Raw genomic sequence first — 19,335 nt, forward strand, 5'->3', positions numbered from 1 at the left:
TACAGAAAACATACTTCTACAGTATATACTTAGAAGAGATGATTACCGAAAGAAGTTCTAAAATGTGAGAAGAATTGGGAACAAATAAACCGTTAATCATGGGTAAATATGAATAAAAAATATATTATAAAAACAGTAATAATGTTTAGTTTATGGGTTAAAAATGAGACAGCACTAAATTATTAATCAACAATAATATATGAGATGGACGAGGCAGAAGAGAACAAAATTAAGAAGAGGAATAGAGCTTCCCTATCAGTGGAAGTAGGTGTAAAGAATTCCACAGATAAATAGCAACAGATAATGCCAAATGGAAAAATCAAGAAATAGCAACATAGCATTTATTTAGAAATGTGAACATGATTACCAGAAGAAATAGCTGAAAGTTAAAGGTAGCTGATTCTGAGTCATGGGCTTGAAGTTCAGTTGGGTAAGACTGCTGCCTTTTAGTAGCCTTAAAGATACTCTGTGACTTTTAAATTAGAGAGCGTGTAAAATAAAATAAGTCTTACAGCAATTTTTCAAAGCTAAAAAAAAAAAATCAAATGATTTAATCATGTTTATGTTAAATTTATAGATACTGTGTACTTTACCATGAAATTGAGTTTCTCTACACTTTATGTACTGAGAAGGGTAGAATATTTTTCTTCAATATACTGTTATTAACAACAGGCAGAGTTTTCAAGTTATTTCCCATAAAATTTAATTCAGTTTGTTTAAAAGTTTGTAATAGGATACTGTACCTTAGAATCAACCATCAGAAACTGGGTTTATTACTATTCTTGGCAGAGAAAACTGATTTTGGTTAACCTTGTCATAATTAATCCTGACTATGAGCTCACTATAAAATCACTTATTAGTTACAAAACATCTCAGACTGTAAGTCTAGAAATTCTCCCTTTTTGGTTATACATACATGTAAAATATAATGTTGTTTATGGCAGATTTCTATTTTCAAAATTAAATGTGACACCTTGTTTTTTTCCAAAGGAAAGAAGATAAAGGAATTAGGAAGCGCCAAATAGTAGAATAGATGTGGAGAGTCAACACCAAGTAGGGAAAGGACAGCTAAAAAAAAAAAAAAAAAAAAAAAATCTGGGAATCCTGAAGGCAGTGCATACATGACTAACATCAATGAAATACATTTTGTTCTGATAGAGAAGAGTGTTACATGTTCTGCAGAAGTGAAAGAGTGACAACTAGTGCTTGGGGAAGAAAATGAAAGGGAAAGTTGGAGCAGATGAAAAAACTTTTATGGACTTGCTTTGCCTAAAGCAGTGAAAAGCAACTTTTGGCCAATATAAAGATTGGCGATAAGGTAATTTCACAAATTATTTACCTGCTGTGAATATTAAGGACATACAGAAGGGTGAAATAACTTCCCCCAGGTTTTCCTAGCACGTCAGCATAAGAGACAGAAACACAGTTTGCCTGGTAGGCCAAAGTTAGCACAACTGGCTTGCTCCTAGAATAGGAAGAAAATTCATGACACAGTTGAAGTGTGATAACGCCATCTGTGTGCACTATCTGAAGTTAATCAAGGGCTGCTACTCACACTGCTGCTGTTCCTCATACACCGTACCTTTCAGGGGAGGATTATGGAATCAAGCCTCAGACTATGAATACTAAAGAGATGTGAGGAAGGACAAAAAAGTACACGGCTGGTATAGGCCAGCATAAGGCAGAATAGCCCTTTACCTTTAGAAATACAACTATGGAGTCTCTTTCCTGATCCTCAGTAGTGTAGTAAATAGGGAATGGGAGCCTGCTGAAGATCTCTAGAGTTAATATATATAATCAAACATTTTTTAAAAACTTTAACACTTATAGTTAAAAATTAAAAACAGTATCTTAAAAATGCTAAAGTGGCTGGGCGCGGTGGCTCACGCCTGTAATCCCAGCACTTTGGGAGGCCGACGCGGGCAGATCACGAGGTCAGGAGATTGAGACCCGGTGAAACCCCGTCTCTACTAAAAATACAAAAAATTAGCCGGGCATGGTGGCAGGCACTGGTAGTCCCAGCTACTCGGGAGGCTGAGGCAGGAGAATGGTGTGAACCCGGGAGGCAGAGCTTGCACTGAACCGAGATCGCGTCACTGCGCTCCAGCCTGGGCAACAGAGCAAGACTCCGTATCAAAAAAGAAAAAAAAAATGCTGAAGTACATCACATTTTGCTGGTAAGGCAGACAAAAAACCACCTTCCAGAATTACTCTCATTTTAAAAATTTATCCAAAAGTACAGTACTAAAGGCAGATAAAGCAGTGCATGTTTCTAAAATACTAGCTCAAAAAATTAAGCCTTCAATGTTGGGAAAATACCAAAAGACTACCTAAGGATAGTTGCAAAAATAACATTTGCTATTTTTAAAAAGAGGGTACATAAACAATGCTGAATAAACAAGAAAATTGGTTCAATTTTTTTTTTTTTTTCTGGATCAGCTCTCATTTTTGATGTTGCTCCTTACTGGGTTGTGGCACGTTTGCCTGTAACTCTGTGAAATACTAATCGAAGCTGTGCCTAAGGTTATTTCAGCCATGCAGGATTTGGCAAAAATACTAGGTTTCCAAAAGAAAATCAAGTTTTAAAGTATCCTAACTTTACTATTACAGTTTTGTAAACTTTTATTGAATGCTCACCATGTGTGACGACACAAAGAGGTGAGAAAACATGGACCTCACTCTCAAAGACATTACAATTTAGTAAAAAAAAAAAAATAGGAGCTTTAAGAAACAATACAATGTACACAAATTCATGGCATGAAAAAGGGAAGCAAGATATTTATTTATATTTTCTAAGATGAATAACACATATTATATTTTAGAAAAATTAACCATTCATATCAAGTCCATCAGTCAACCTTCTTATTTATCTGCCAACAACAGAATCTCCTCTGGCTAGTTGAAGCAGAAAAGGAATTTATTTAAGGATTAGTACGGAGCTTATAGAAGCTCTGTTAAGAGTCAGAGAGCCAAACTTAGATGACAAAAAGCCAGAAAACAAGCCCAACCACACTTAGGAGGTTCTCCAGGAAAAACTACACAGTCAGCACTAGTTGGCATCTTTGATACCAAGAACCTGGAACAACCAGAAACTCCTATTACTACCTTTATCAAAAAATAAAGCCTGTCACTCAAGATTGCTACCTGATGTTGTTCCCACACAATACCAAGCAAGAAGTATATACCTGCTCATATACCTCTACCCTACCTGTGAGGGGGTTTGAGAATACAAATTTTCTGGCATCCATCCCTGGGAAGTTAAAACTTGTACTATAGGAAATTACCAAAATGTAAGAAAGCTATTTAAAAATGCTGGGTGGCCACAAATGACGAATATATATTTAATTAAGTCATTGCTACTTTGTGTTATAGAGAATATGAAAATAAATCACTTAATTATAAAGTCACAGTATTTATTTTACAAAAATAATCACTGGAGTTTAAAAATCTGTTTCAATTCCAGTGATTTCCAAATCAGTAAAATACCAGTAAGTTTGTACAAGTACATGAAATAAAGAGTACTAACAAAATACACACTGGCTGGGCATGGTGGCTCATGCCTGTAATCCCAACACTTTGGAAGGCCAAGGCGGGAGGATGGCTTGAGCCCAGGAGTTCAAGACCAGCCTGGGAAATACAGTGAGACCTCGTCTTTACAAAAAATGTAAAAATTTGTCAAGTGTAGTGGTCATGCCTGTAATCCCAGCTACTTGGGAGGCTGAGGTGGGAGGATAACTTGAGCCTGGGAGGTGGAGTTTGCAGTGAGTCGTGATCACACCACCCCAGCCTGGGAGACAGAGTGAGAACCTGTCTCAAAAAAAACCCACAAACAAAAAAAAATCCACTATTTCTGAAAATCCAAATAGTTTTGCAAAAAAGGAACAGTGAACAGATCTAGTATTTTTAAGACAACTAAAGTAGACTTAAATTATCAAAACTGCTACCTAATAATGTCATATTCCAGATTAATAGAAATTTACTTGAGGAGAACCAATTGCCAATTTTCATCGATTTTATTTTATTTTTTAAGTATCTAAAATGGCTGGTATGGTGGCTCACACCTATAATTCCAGCACTTTGGGAGGCTGAGGTGGGAGAATCACTTGAACCCGGGAAGCGGAGGCTGCAGTAAGCCAAGACTGTACCACTGCACTACAGCCTGGGCAACAAAGCAAGGCTCCATCTCAAAAAAAAAAAAAAAAAAAAAAAAAAGTTATCTAAAATGTGTTATCTACTTTCCCGTTTAGTAAACAAGGTATACAAAATATTATTTAATCATTCCTTAATGGCTTTAGGTCATCATTATAAACAGAATGTGGTGGTGGTTGTGATTAGCTGAAAGACTATTTCAGCAATAAATTAATCAGCTCTTTCACTCAATTTTCTCAGACTTTCACTTAGAGGGCTGCTGTCTCCTACATCAACAGGGTCTCTCTACACCAGTTTCCCCAAGACTGCCTGTTGTCCTATTAGCATTTTCTTGAAGATGGCCGGACTACCAAGCCTTTCTCAGTATTTATTCCTCTCTGTTCAACAGGCCATCACTCGCCATCTCCTTTATACTGGTGTCCAATGCTGTCCAAACTAATAAAGACAGCAATAGAGGAATGCCAGGATTTTAAATCTGGCAATCTAAGAAGCCATTATTTTGATAGCATATACTGCACAAGGAAGGTAATCAGCCTACTGTATAAAAATTAAAATATAGAGTGGGGAGCTTCCTTCCTTTAAATGGAATAGGTAACAAATTAGAAACCAAATTGTTACATTTAAAGATTGTAAAAAATTTCTGTAGACCAGGGTTGGTTTAAAAAAAACTTCACACACACACACACACACACACACACACACACACACACACACACACAGTGTGTATATATATATATACAGAGAGAGACAGAGAGAGAGAGAGAGAGAGTAAAAATTTAAAAATAATCTACTTTTGAGTTTGTGTCTACCCAGATGATCAGCTGTAAATTATCAGATGTCCATCAGATACCAGATAAAGTATTACCATATTAAAATATATACTAAATTTTCAGGCTGCTGCTATCTTGATCTCAAACTTCTGATATAACAGGTGTTTTAACCTACTTAACAAAATGAGAACTGTTTTCCCCACTTCTTATGCCAAAGGTTTTAATTAAAACAACAATAACAACAACAAAACACCTTCCCCTGTCTTCTAACATGACCGTCCTATGATTTCAAAGTCCTTTCCCTATCTAAATTTATAAAATCTATACTCTCAGCTAGTCTCTGACTAACTCTTGACATGGTATTAGATTGACAGATTACATTGTTTGCCTCTAGATCCATTCTCCATCCTTCACTGTAAGGTTTATCTGTATCAATAGGCACCTCATTCTCAGTCTTGCCTTGGGTTCATCCATGGAGAGACCTGGGAGGTAATCAGAAAGATAAAAGAAAGTGGGATGAAGCATTTATTTCCCTGGCTCCCTCCTCTTGAGGTTGCCTTGGGCTTTGTTCTTCAATAGAAGTATCTTCTCAAAACAGTCTCTTCTCTATAACTGTTTCCTGGGTACCAGTTACTCTCTCTGCTTGCCCTGGTTACAGCCTTATTTCTTAAGATTCTGCTACATTGTAACCCCTTTGAAAATAAACCCTCTTTGAAATATCCTAATTTGAATGTGCCACATGTTTCCTGGCAGAGGAGAGACACTGATACCAACACTGATAGATGTGACATCCAGAGAAGATATTAAGCAGGCAATTAGGTCTGAAACTTAAAGGAGAGATCTGATCGATCTATCTATCCATCCATCTATCTATCTATCTATCTATCCATCCATTCATCTATCCAATCTGTATCATCAATTAATCTATCTATCTATCTATCTATCTAATCTGTCTATCTATCTAATTTAATCTATCCATCTCTGTGTCCATCCTCAAGGGAGACACAAGAATGTTTACTATAGCATTCTATAATAATGAAACAACAGAAATACTTCAAAATGTCCATCTCTTCTGGAAAATGGATACACTGAAATACAGTCACATGATGTAATACTATTATATAGTTATTATATAAGGCTTGAAATAAACTAGAACAAAACAGTTCAACATGAATAAAGCTCAGATATGTAAATAAATGGAAACAGAAAGTTGTAAGGGATAAAAGACTATACTTTGGGTAAAGTGTACACTGCTCGGGTGACGGGTGCACCAGAATCTCAGAAATCACCACTAAAGAACTTATTCATGAAACCAAACACCACCTGTTCCCCAAAAACCTATTGAAATTGTATGTATGTATGTATGTATGTATGTATGTATATGTGTGTATATATTTTTTTAAGTTGCCAATTATATGAAGGTTAAAGACATGCAAAACAGTGTTATATATTATCTACAAATATATACCTATGTAATTAAAACGTTAAAAATGCATGGAAATGACCACTTTTTGTGGTCATGATGAAGAAACTGAACCAAACTTACCCTCCTACTGTAAGCAGCTACAAACTGAACACAATATATAAAACATACATTTTCAGACACTGGACAAACAGTGCAGGACTGTGATCACCAAGAGAAGTGAAACAAATGAGATGATCCCTACAATTGCCCAGTGCTAGGACAGTTGGTTTGAATAGTTGTCCCCTCCAAAACTCGTGTTGAAAGTTAATCCACAATGTGGCAGTATTGAGAGGTGGGACCTTCAAGAGGTTATTGGGTCATGAGGGTTCTGCCCAAATGAGTGGATTAATGAGTTATCATGGGAATGGGGCTGATGGCTTTATAAGAAGAAGTTAGAATTGAGCTAGCACACTCAGCCCCCTCACCATGTGATGCCCTGTGCAGTTTCGGGACTCTGCAGAGAGTTGCCACCAGCAAGACAACTACCAGATGTACTCCCTGACCTTGGACTTCACATCCTCTATAACTCTAAAAAATAAATTCCTTCTCTTCATAAATTATCCAGTTTCCAGTATCCTGTTATAAGCAACAGAAAATAAACTAAGACATCCAGTTTTCTGACTGAAGGCAGTTTTTAGACTATGAGAACAGAAAGTCGGGAACAGGGAGTCCAGTGGAGTGGAGTTGATTGAGGGGATAGAGATTGGCATCTGGGGAGGATGAAGCACCTGGAAGTTGTGTGATAATTCCAAAAAGAAGGAAGTTATACAGAACAGAAATCTATATTGTATTTTAAATTTTGAATTTTTTAAATTGTAGTATTGTTATTTTTATTGTTTTTTCCCCAAACATGGGAAATATTTGGGAAATATGCAGTTGGTTGAATCAGTGCATGTGGAACCTGCTGACACGGAGAGCCGACTGTCCTGGCTGTGACTTCCTAGAGTTAAACTCCAAAAAGTTAAATCTGACCAGAATATTATAAGGTAGCAATTCGGACAGCCACACAAACTGAGGAAGTAACTGAGTTCTGACCAGCTGAAGCAGAAAGTCCTCAGTCACCACTTGGGGGCATTTAGCAGAGGTCTGAGAGGGATTATGCGGTTGTAGGGCTGAACTGGAGTGAAGGCTATTTCAGACACACCGTAAAACAGCCTAAAACCTGGACTTTTCAAACTGTTCTACAAGAAATTTAACTGCTTGCCAGAACAAAGCCTAATCCTCTTCAAAGGAAGTAAATAAAACTCCAGACTCAACAAAGCAATGTTCCCAATGTCTAATTTCCAATAAAAATTACTGGACATGCCAAGAAGCATAAAAATATAACCAGGAGAAAAACAATACAAAGACTTAGAAAGTACAAAGATGATGAAGTTAGAGATTAGAAATTAAAACGTGAAGATAATGACAGAAATGAAGATATATAAAAAACAGAATTAAATGTAACTTTTAGAGATTAAAAAAATTATATTCAGTAAACAGTTCACTAGATTAGACACTGCAGAAGAAAATATAAGCAACCTTGAAAAGAGCACAGAGAAGACTGAAAGTCTATGGATCAAAGAAGCGAAATGAACCTCAAGCAAGATAAACACAAACACACGCACATAAGCTCACACCAAATGCACATGACAAACTGCTGAAAGCTAATTATAAAGAGAAAATCTTAAAGGCAGTTAGAGAAATAAGATCGACCACCCACATAGGAACAAAGATAAGGAAGTCAGCAGGCTTCTTTTAAAAAACTATGCATAGTAAAACATGTCATACTTCAAGTGCTGATAGGAAAAAACCTGTCAATACAGAGTCATATATGTATATGCATTACACACACATGCACACACACACACACACACACACACACACACACCCCTCTCCATCCTTCAAGATGTAAGGAAAAATAAAAACTTTTTCAGACAAGAAAAAACTCAGAATTCATTGTTGGCAGACCTATATTACAAGAAATGCTAAAAGAGCTCTTTAGACAGTAGAAAAATGATATCAGATGGTATCATGGATCAATATAAAGGAAGGCAGAATGTTGGGAAGGGTAAATGCATGGATTAAATATAAAATACTTCTTTTTTCATTCTTTAATTTCTTCAAAACACAACTATTTAAAGCGCATACCATAACAGTGTATTGGGGGTTTAAAACACTTGTAGAAGGAAGGCATATGACAACAGCACAAAGAATGAAAAATGGTATACAGAGGCATACTGTCAAGCGGTACAGCATTATTTGAAACTGACCATGTTAAATTAAAGCACATCCTGTAAATTCTACAAAAACTACTTTGAAAAAATAAAACAACGAGGCAGAGCATTATAATAGGCCAACACTGGAGATAAAATGGAATATTAGAGAATGTAAGAAATATTACCAGGGATAAAAAGGGACATAATAAGAAAGAAGTCAATACATCAAAAAATATAAAAGCCATAAATATCTATGCATCTAATAGCACAGTTTCAAATTACATGAAGCAAAATCTGACAAAACTCAGAGAAGACAAAAGGTTACTGTACTAAAGTCTGTATTTCTAGATATATTAGCAATAAATAATTGTAAATTAAATTTTAAAATGACTTACAATTACATAAAAACCATGAAATATGTAGGGAAAAAGGTAACCAAATACGTAAAAAATGTGCACACTGAAAACTACAAAATACAGCTAAGAAAAAAAGAAAACAAAACAATTATCCAGAAATTGATAACTTCCATGTAATCTCAATCAACCTTTCCAGGCTTTTTCTGTAGAAATTAACAATATGATTTCAAAATTACACAAAAAGTGAAGGTCCTAGTATAGACAAACGAATTTGAAAAAAAAACCCATAAAGTTGGAAGACATGCTATTTAATTTCAAGACTTACTGTAAAGTTATAGTAATCAAATCAATATAGTACTAACATAAAGATACACCTATAGCTAAATGAAACAGAACACAGTTCAGAAAGACTCACAAATAATACGTTCAATTGCTTTTCAACAAAGATGCAAAGGTAATTCAGTGGTGAAAGAACAGTTTTTTTTCAACAAATGATACTGAAGGAACTGGCAATCCATATGGAAAAACGTAAAGTTTTTCCTTACTTCATACCACACACAAAAATTAACTTCAAAAGAATAAACATAACCAGAAAAACCAAAACTTAAAAAATTCTAGAACAAAAATTTCCATAACTTTGGGTACGCTAAGATTCCTTAGGTAGGTCCACAAAAACATTAAAAAAAAGGATGATTCGAACTTCCAAGACAAAAAACTTTTCCAAAAATACTGAAAATGAAGGCCATGGACTGAGAAACACTTGAGAACACATATATCTGACAAAGGGCTTATATCCAGAATACATAAAGAGTTCTTGGCCGGGCGCGGTGGCTCACGCCTGCAATCCCAACACTGTGGAAGGCCGAGGTGGGCAGATCACCTGACCAACATGGAGAAACCCCATCTCTACTAAAAATACAGAATTAGCCGGGTGTGGTGGTGCTTGCCTGTAATCCCAGCTACTCAGGAGGCTGAGGCAGGAGAATCGCTTGTACCTGGGAGGCGGAGGTTGTGGTCAGCCAAGATTGTGCCACTGCACTCCAGCCTGGGCAACAACGGCAAAACTTCGTCTCAAAAAAAAAAAAAAAAAAAAAAAGAATTCTTACAGTTCAATAATAAAATGCATGGGAATGAGAAACAAAAAAGTTAAGATGGGGTATCTTCTATAACAGAAGTACAAGGAAACTAGATCGCATTTATGGCTAATTCTTTTTTTTTTTTTTTTGAGACGGAGTCTCGCTCTGTCACCCAGGCTGGAGTGCAGTGGCGCGATCTCGGCTCACTGCAAGCTCCGCCTCCCGGGTTCACACCATTCTGCCTCAGCCTCTCTGAGTGGCTGGGACTACAGGCACCCGCCACCACGCCCGGCTCATTTTTTTGTATTTTTAGTAGAGACGGGGTTTCACCGTGGTCTCGATCTCCTGACCTCGTGATCTGCCCGCCTCCGCCTCCCAAAGTGCTGGGATTATAAGCGTGAGCCACCGCGCCTGGCATATGGCTAATTCTTAAAAAAAAAAAATTGTTGGGTTGTGGGCACATAGGCTTTTTAAAAATTATTATTATTTTAAGGTCCAGGATACAAGTGCAGGACGTGCAGCTTTGTTACACAGGTAAACACGTGCCATGGTGGTTTGCTGCACCTATCAACCCATCACCTAGGTATTAAGTTCAGCATGCATTAGCTATTTATCCTGATGCTCTCCCTCCCCCAAACCCCCTTACAGGCCCCAGTGTGTGTTGTTCCCCTCCCTGTGTCCATGTGTTCTCACTGTTCAGCTCCCACTTATAAGTGAGAACATGTGGTGTTTAGTTTTCTGTTCCTGTGTTAGTTTGCTGAGGATAATGACTTCCAGCTTCATCCATGTCCCTGCAAATGACATGATCTAACTCCTTTTTATGGCTGCATAGTATTCCATGGTCTGTATGTACCACATTTTCTTTATCCAGTCTATCATTGCTGAGCATTTGGGTTGATTCCATGTCTTTGCTATTGTGAATAGTGCTGCAATGAATACAGGTGTGCATGTACCTTTATAACAGAATGATTTATATTCCTTTGGGTTATATACCCAGTAATGGAATTGCTGAGTCAAATGGTTCTAGATCTTTGAGGAATCATCATACTGTCTTCCACAATGGCTGAACTAATTTACATTCCCACCAACACTGTAAAAGCCTTCCTACTTCTCCACAGCACAGGCTTTAATTTTATTTATTCTTCGTTCTATGCTTAAAATATTTTATAATTTAAAACATTAACACTAAAAGAGATAGCTTAATTCATATAACTCCATTAAATTATCATAGTGACTATGACATTTAACAGAGGGTTTTCCTCCCATGGCTTATTCTTTTATGTTTATTTGATGTCAGGGCACACATAGATTGATTCATATTCAGTTTCCTACTACCCATTCCTGCTTGGATATGTAAATGTTTTCATTATCATATTAAACAATTTATTCAAAACGAATTCACTGCTTTTTCCCCTACCTGGACTCACATTTTCAAGCTCTTCTATTTTCTTTGCTAGTTTTATCATTTTACAAATCAAAAAATGGTATACTGCTTAGGAGCACAAGCTCTAGAGCCAGACTGATTGGGCTCCAATCTTGAGTTCACTACTCAAAAACTGTTATGACCTTGCGCAAGTTACTTAATCACTCTGGGCCTCAGGATAAATGCTGAATACAGGGAAGGTGCTTAGAGCTAAACCTGGCAAATATTCATGCTCAATAAACATTAGCCATTCTTTTTTTTATCTTATTGTTTATATCACTACTACTATTACAACTACTCTTTGACTTATCTTTCTCTCTTCCTTTGTTCTCCCTATATCAAGGAAGATACTAAGTCCTGTTAATTGTTCTCAGGACAACCTGATTTCTTCCAATTTCTGGTGACCAGTATTGGAGGTGGTGACCAGTAGTGGAGATGTAGACTCCTACAGCCCTCTTCGTACAAGCCTTCCTTTTCTTCAATTCTCCCCATTCCAATCAACAGTACACTACTGTCAAGTTAATCTTTACCCCTTTCCATAAGCCCTCCTTTCCTATAGTAGGAGTGGTTCTGCAAAGCTCTGCGCAAGGAAAAAAAAAATACAGCAGATTTCCAAATTAATTACTGCTGGAAAAAGTATGTGGTAGAAAGTCTCAAGGCTGAGTTTTAATCCTACAAATTTCAAAGCAAGTTACATTTATTATTATTCGAAGAGCAACAAAATATTATAAATTGCCTCTGACCAGCATTAACAAGTCCTTATAACATTAGTAATCACTCCTAACATAGTTTGCAATTTGACTTAGTACTATAAAAATAACTAGTCTTTTTTTTGTTTGCCAGTATAGAAACATCAGTGTCACTTACCTCTCTGGGCCCTGGTTCTCTTTTTATGAATTAAAAAGTTATACAAATGCCTTCACTCTTATGCTCCTAGACCCTAGAAGCTACCATTAATTGTGCACAACACTTTTTCCTGATGAGCCCAGAGTAAGCAGTTATCCAGGATATTAATTCCAATGGAGGAACAGGCAGAGGTGAACTTATGTCATGCTTGAACTACATAATCTCTGGAGTTTCTCCTGATTTTAAAGGTCTGTGATTCTGTTCTAAAACTACAACCCTATAGAAAATTCCTCTAATTTAAAACTTATAATTCACTTGAGAATGACTACTACTAGAAATCTAGAAAGCACTCTGAAATATTCTGTAGAAATTATTTTTGTACAGCTTCAAGATAAGCGGTTTTAAATTTTAAAATTATATTTTAAACAAATTTTATTGTGATATTTCATTATGAATTCATACTTTTGTAATAATGCATTTTGGAACACTACTAAAATGGGCCCAGAAATCTGATAATGGGCACATAAAAATTATGCAGCTAAAATTATGAAATTTTTTTTTAACGTTTACCTTTTTTCTTCTTTTGCTCTCAGCTGTTCTTCCTGTCTCAAAACTTGAACCATTATAGATTCAAAAACTCCACTTGTCAAGCCTGCCAAACTTCGCGGTGTTGACCGACGCCTTGTTGAGGTACATGCAGTTCCCTTCTCATCCTCCAATCCATAATAGCCTCTAGATGTAACTGCTATCGTTGTCTTTTCTCTCAAGTGCCTTGGAGAAGAATAAGTCAATTCACAAGGTCAAATCTTCTGGATAAGCAATAAACCCCCTTAGCCAGCAACTTAAGAATCCCTTTTGCTAAATACATAAAAGTATTTAAACCTTACTTACTTAGCTTTGTTCTAAATTTTTATCCTCCCTTCACAATTTCTCATACTCCTTGTGTCATAAAATCAGAGTGATAGTCCCTTCCCTACATTAAAAAAAAAATCTGAGACTGAGGCATTTAAAATATTGACTAAAGCACTATCTCTTTAATAGAAAACAAAGTTTATTGTTTACAATATATTTCATACTATCTATTATTGGTATGAGAAAATATACAATAATACAGAAACATTTGGAAAAAGAAAATGTAAAATGATACATAAACACTTTGAAAAAATTATAAACAGCCGGGTGCGGTGGCTCATGGCTGCAATCTCAGCAATTTGGGAGGCTGAGGCGGGCGGATCATCTGAGGTTGGGAGTTTGAGACCAGCCTGACCAACATGGAGAAGCCCTGGCTCTACCAAAAATACAAAATTAGCTGGGCGTGGTGGCACATGCCTGTAATTCCAGCTACTCGGCAGGCTGAGGCAGGAGAATCACTTGAACCAGGAGGAGGCAGAGGTTGTGGCCAGCAGAGATCGCGCCATTGCACTCCAGCCTGGGCAACAAGAAACTCTTTCTCATTTAAAAAAAGAAAAAAAAAAAACAAAAATTAGTCAGGCATGGTGGTGAGCGCCTGTAGACCCAATTATTAATATATTAATACTTCGGAGGCTAAGGTGGGAGGACTGATGCTTGGGAGGTTGAGGCTGCAGTGAGCTGAGATCGTACCACTCCACTCCAGCCTGGGTGACAGAGATCCTACCTCAAAAAAAAAAAAAAAAATTATATAAATTAAAAGTTGACCCTATAGTTATATTTCCCTGCTTTCCTACAGGCTTTAACATAAAATAGGCTAAAGGTTCATTAAAATGTAAATCTTTTATTTTTTTTTTTGAGACAGAGACTCTGTCACCCAGGCTGGGGTGCAGTGGCATGATCCTGCAGCTTCAACCTCCCTGGGCTCAGGTGATCCTCCCACCTCAGCCTCCTCAGTAGCTGGGACCACAGGCATGTGCCACCACACCTGGCTAACTTTTGTAATTTTGTAGAGACAGGGTTTCACCATGTTGCCCAGGCTGGTCTTGAACGCCTGGTCTCAAGTGATCAGCCCACCTTGGCCTCCCAAAGTGCTGGGATTACAGGCATGAGCCACCCCACCCAGCCAAACATAAATCTTTATGACATAAAATATAATAATTGAAGTCCTGTCCTCCTCGGACTATGTCCAGAGTGATTTATTACACTAAATTAGAATAACTTTGTAACAACCTTACCCTCAGTGCCATCTAGGTCCCATGAACAGTATGAGTGTAGGATTCTACCAAACTGTAGCACCATTATGTGTTTTCTCTGTTATAAGGAGATAACACTATAACTAATTCAGCTTTAATTAGGGCATGAATGTTAAATTGGTTTTCTAAAAATACTGAAGAATTTGGGCTAATCTAGCATACCATTTTAGGCTGTGATCCTTCAGTATACAATGGCATACATCTGTATGACAGCTAATTGGGCCGGGAGTAAGGAATTGTAGACCCAGGGAAGATAGCTAACTGGCAACAACAGATACTGAATGGGTGTACTTTATTTTAGTATAATATTTTTAGTAGGTGAATTAATTAGCTATGTAATTTTAACTACTTCAATACTGATGAAAGAGAACATTAATGGACAATATTGCATTGAAAAATAATGACATCTCAGAGGTCACAGCAGGTACGTAAAGCATTGAGGATAAAAATTCACTAAGTACACAGAAGACTGGGGATAAGGAAAACTGAGAAAAACGGCAAGTTATGTGGCTAAATTGCTATATAAGGTCAAAAACTGTATTTTACTCTTTAATTTCAGTTTTATAAGTAGATAAGATGAAGGTATAAACTTTCTAAATCAGTATTTTCTCAGAACAAAGACCAAAGAGAAAGTAATATCCTTTATTACTCATCAGAAATTAAAATTTATAAGCTTTGATATTTATTACTCATAATTAAAAGAAAATCCAACCAACCATGGTGCTGTTTCTCTCTCACCAACATGTAAAGATAAAAAAGACTAATATTACTCAGTGTTGGAAAGGATGTAAGGAAGGAAAAATTCTTAAACAACATTAGTAGAAGTGTAAACTGGCAGTCTTTCTAGCAGTCAATTTAGTAATAATCATTAAAGTTTAACATGAACATATCCTTTGACCCATCATGCTTCTCAGAATTTATCCTACAGATGTAATTCAACAACTACGACCAAGAACACTCAGAATATTGCCTGTTATTTTTTAAAAACACTGGAAACATAAATGTTTTTCAATATGAGACAGATTAAATAATGTACTGAACACTACAACATGGAATAGCATACATCCATTAAAAGGAATCAAGTATATGTATATATATTCACTGTTAAAGATGTCCATATTACACTGCTAAATGTAAAAAAGAAGTTTCTGAACAAAATATATTTTTTAACCCAAAAAGAATTATATATGTGCACGTGTGTTTTTTTGTGTATATTATATATATATATCATGCATGTACAGACACACTACTAGATGCCATATGTGTATTAGTTTTCATATGATATGTACACATACATCTAGTAGTGTATCTGTACATGCATCTAGTAGTGTGTCTGTACACGCGTGAGTTCAAACTCTCATCTAGACTACTGCAGTTGCTTTGTGACAGGCCTCCTGGCTTCTGCTCTGATATTCCTGGAGTCTATTCATATAGCAACCCAGGTAATCCTTTTAAAAACCAAACCAGGGCCACGTGCGGTGGCTCACGCCTGTAATCCCAGCACATCGGGAGGCCAAGGCGGGTGGATCACCTGAGGTCAGGAGTTCCAGACCAGCTTGGCCAATATGGTAAAACCCCATCTCTACTAAAAATACAAAAATTAGCTGGGCCTGATGGCATGTGCACCAGTAGTCCAAGCTACTCAGGAGGCTGAGGCAGGAGAATCATTTGAACCTAGGAGGCAGAGGTTGCAGTGAGCCAAGATCATGCCTTTGCATTCCAGCCTGGGCGACAGAGAAACTCTGTCTCAAAAAAAAAAAAGAAAAGCAAATCAGATGCCATTACCTTGCTTTGTCTCCTCCAAAGTCTTTCAGTTAGAATAATCTAAAGTTCTTATGACCTCCAAGACCTAGCATGATATGGCCTTCGCCTACCTCTCCAGGCCTAATTTTCTGCCATTCTGACCTTAGCTCTTTGTATTCCAGCCACAAAATTCTCCATTTTATTCTCAGTCATACCAACACATCTGCTTCCATGCATCTTTGCACTTGATCTCTCTCCTTTAAGACACTCTTCCTCCAGATACTCATATGGCTACACTCTATCAGTTCATTCAAGTCTCTGTTCAAATGCCACAACATCTGAAAGACCTTCCCTAAGTTATTTAATAAATGATACTCTATCACTCTCTATTCTTATACTAGTTTCTTTTTCATGTCACTTATCACTACATTGCATTATATAATTACTATTTATTTGGTAATTATCTATCTAATAAAATGAAAGCTACAGGAGGATAGGAACTTTGTTTTGTTAATGACTGTCATCATGCCCTAAAATTGTGCCCTATATATCTATATGTGCATAGAAAGTATTTGGAAGAACACAAGCCAAGTTATTTATTTTCCATTTTAAATTCACACACATAACTAAGGTTTAAAAATTCCAGTCATCTGTATTGTCCATAGTAGAAGAATCCTGATCAAACATGTTACTATCTACTTAAGTTCCATTAATCAGTGAATAAAATAAGATAAACAAATTTTACCTTTCAAATAGGATTGTCAAATAATCAATGGCCAAATAAATACACTAAAATAGCTCTCCCATTGCAAAAATTCAAGCTTTTTTTCTGTCTATTAGGGAAATCATTTCATGAAATCTGACAATAGTTTGAAAATAATAATATACTGCCATCCATAAGCAAACACTAACCAATAATTATGGTTACTTAATGAGTTTTACATTTACTTTCTTTCCTCCCCCTCCCTTTTTTTTTTAAACACAAAGCATGTACAGTCTTTTCTGTGTTAATACATTCCAAATTTCAGAATTCAGAGGCTTGATTCTGTTTAAAATTATTACAATAAGTCTTAACAAGAAAGTGAAATGGTATTAAGCTTTATAGTTAATATACAAACTGACACCTACTCCCCTACTAAAAATAGATGTTTGAACACTTTTGCATTATGTGATTTTCTTTTGCTACCAAAAACAATGTACATGTGTCACCTATAAAAATTCTATCAGGGTTATCTAATCTGCTTAAAAATATTCTAAATGAAGCCGGGCGCAGTGGCTCCCGCCTGTAATCCCAGCACTTTGGGAGGCCAAGGCGGGTGGATCAAATGAGGTCAGGAGTTTCAGACCAGCCTGACCAACATGGTGAAACCCCATCTCTACTAATAATAAAAAATTAGCTGGGCATGGTGGCATGCGTCTGTAGTCCCAGCTACTCGGGAGGCTGAGGCAGGAGACTCGCTGGAATCTGGGAGGCGGAGGCTGCAGTGAGCCGAGATCTCACCACTGCACTCCAGCCCGGGTGACTGAGTGAGACTCCGTTTAAAAAAAAAAAAAAAAAAAAAAGACTAAATGAAGAGTTTCAATCACTTAGTTCACCTATCCATTTAAAAATATTAAAATGCAACTTTAGCCCTAAGGGTCCTGGCAAGAAATAGATAATATATAAAAAGATGTGATGTTTATTTAATGAAGGGACTATTTACAAATGTGCAGGCAAGGTTGAGAGAAAATAAGACAGGACAGTGAAGCACTCCACTGCTAGCCACAGCAGAGAACTATTTTACCACTCTAAGCCCAATGCGGGGAGGAGAGTGAATAGCTACTGGAACCCAGAGAGCGATGACTGTAGGAGAAGGCCATAATGATGGAGCACAGTTACTGACAACTTGCAACCCAGCAAAAAGGAAGCTGTAGGAATAAATATGTCTGTCCTCTCTGTCCTCCTGTCAGTCCCTCCTGTTGGCTGAATACAACCAGAAGTCAGAGGTCAAGGCATACCAGTTTGATCCTTATAAATCAGCCTTCTGGGGCATACAGCACAGTGCACAAGGGTAGAAAATGCATTTACAGGGGAAAATGGAGATTAACAGCACAGCACACCTTAGTAATAGTTTTCAAGAGCAACTAATTAAATTAGGAAAGACAGAAAATTTTACTGGGGAATTTTGACAAAAAAATTTGCATATTTGATAGATAAGCATCATCGATCTAAGCTTCTGTCTACATTTACGTATCTTTACAAGCTCTGTGCTACAACTGCCATTAAAACCAAGTATCAAAATAAACCTAACTTAAAACAAGCCTTTCAAATAGCTCTACAGCCAAGTATGAAACCAAGATTCTCAAAACTAATGAAGTATCACAATGCCCTCACCAAAAACAACTTTTTATACCATCAATAATGTTAAAAAAATTTTTAAATGTTTATTTACTCTCTCATTTTAAGTATCTAGCTTAGCTTATGTTTTATAATATATAAAACATAATACTAAAGTATCCATATATGATTTATAAATAAATATGCATAATCGAAGGTACACATTCAAAATGGTTTGCTGCTTGAGAAGCCAGATCATGAAAGTCTGGAGACCACTGCCCTTATCTGCAGCTATAAGCTACCTGATACACAAAAAGGTTTTCAGGAAAAGAAGAAGTCTTCATACCCACAAAAAAGCATTTATCAAAGACCATTAAACTTAGCTTTCTACTTGATTTTTACCTTCTATTTTCCCAGTCATTACCTTATTCCCCCTGAATTTCTTTTTCGTCTTCCTTCAGACCTCCAGTCCCTTGTCTGACTCTCATTTGCCGTAAATAATTCAACTTCTTTTAGCTATTCACATAGATAACCAGTTGAGACCCATAATACATGACTAACCTCTTCTCTTATCTCCCTGGACCAATTAAACTTCCGTCTCAGGCATGTAGCCTCTCTCTTACATCTCGGCCAAAAGCCCCTTCACTCCTATACTTCTACTGAGCAGGGTAGGAAAAAATAATCCCCCTGTAGTCTGTTGTCTAACTATAACCTCAGCTGGGCTCAACTGTACCTAATATGACTTCTTTGAAGGTGGTCAACTCCCTCTTTCTCCATAACAGCAACTTCAAATGCTATCATTATTCATTTTTTTTTTCTTTTGAGAC

The 19,335-nt window shown here is 36.7% G+C and overlaps 1 protein-coding gene across 2 annotated transcripts in view; it reads right to left on the reverse strand.

The window, feature by feature from the left end:
- KIAA2026 (KIAA2026 ortholog) overlaps positions 1 to 19,335 on the reverse strand; it is an 85,541-nt gene that overhangs the window by 52,027 nt on the left and 14,179 nt on the right. For both annotated transcript variants that reach the window (XM_003273833.4, XM_030810692.1), the window contains exon 2: positions 12,854 to 13,054. In XM_003273833.4, the coding sequence (XP_003273881.2) occupies positions 12,854 to 13,054 (201 nt within the window). The remainder of the gene's footprint in view (positions 1 to 12,853; positions 13,055 to 19,335) is intronic.

This window comes from Nomascus leucogenys, chromosome 1a (genome assembly GCF_006542625.1).
Source record: "Nomascus leucogenys isolate Asia chromosome 1a, Asia_NLE_v1, whole genome shotgun sequence".
In the NCBI taxonomy this organism is placed as follows: Eukaryota; Metazoa; Chordata; class Mammalia; order Primates; family Hylobatidae; genus Nomascus; species Nomascus leucogenys.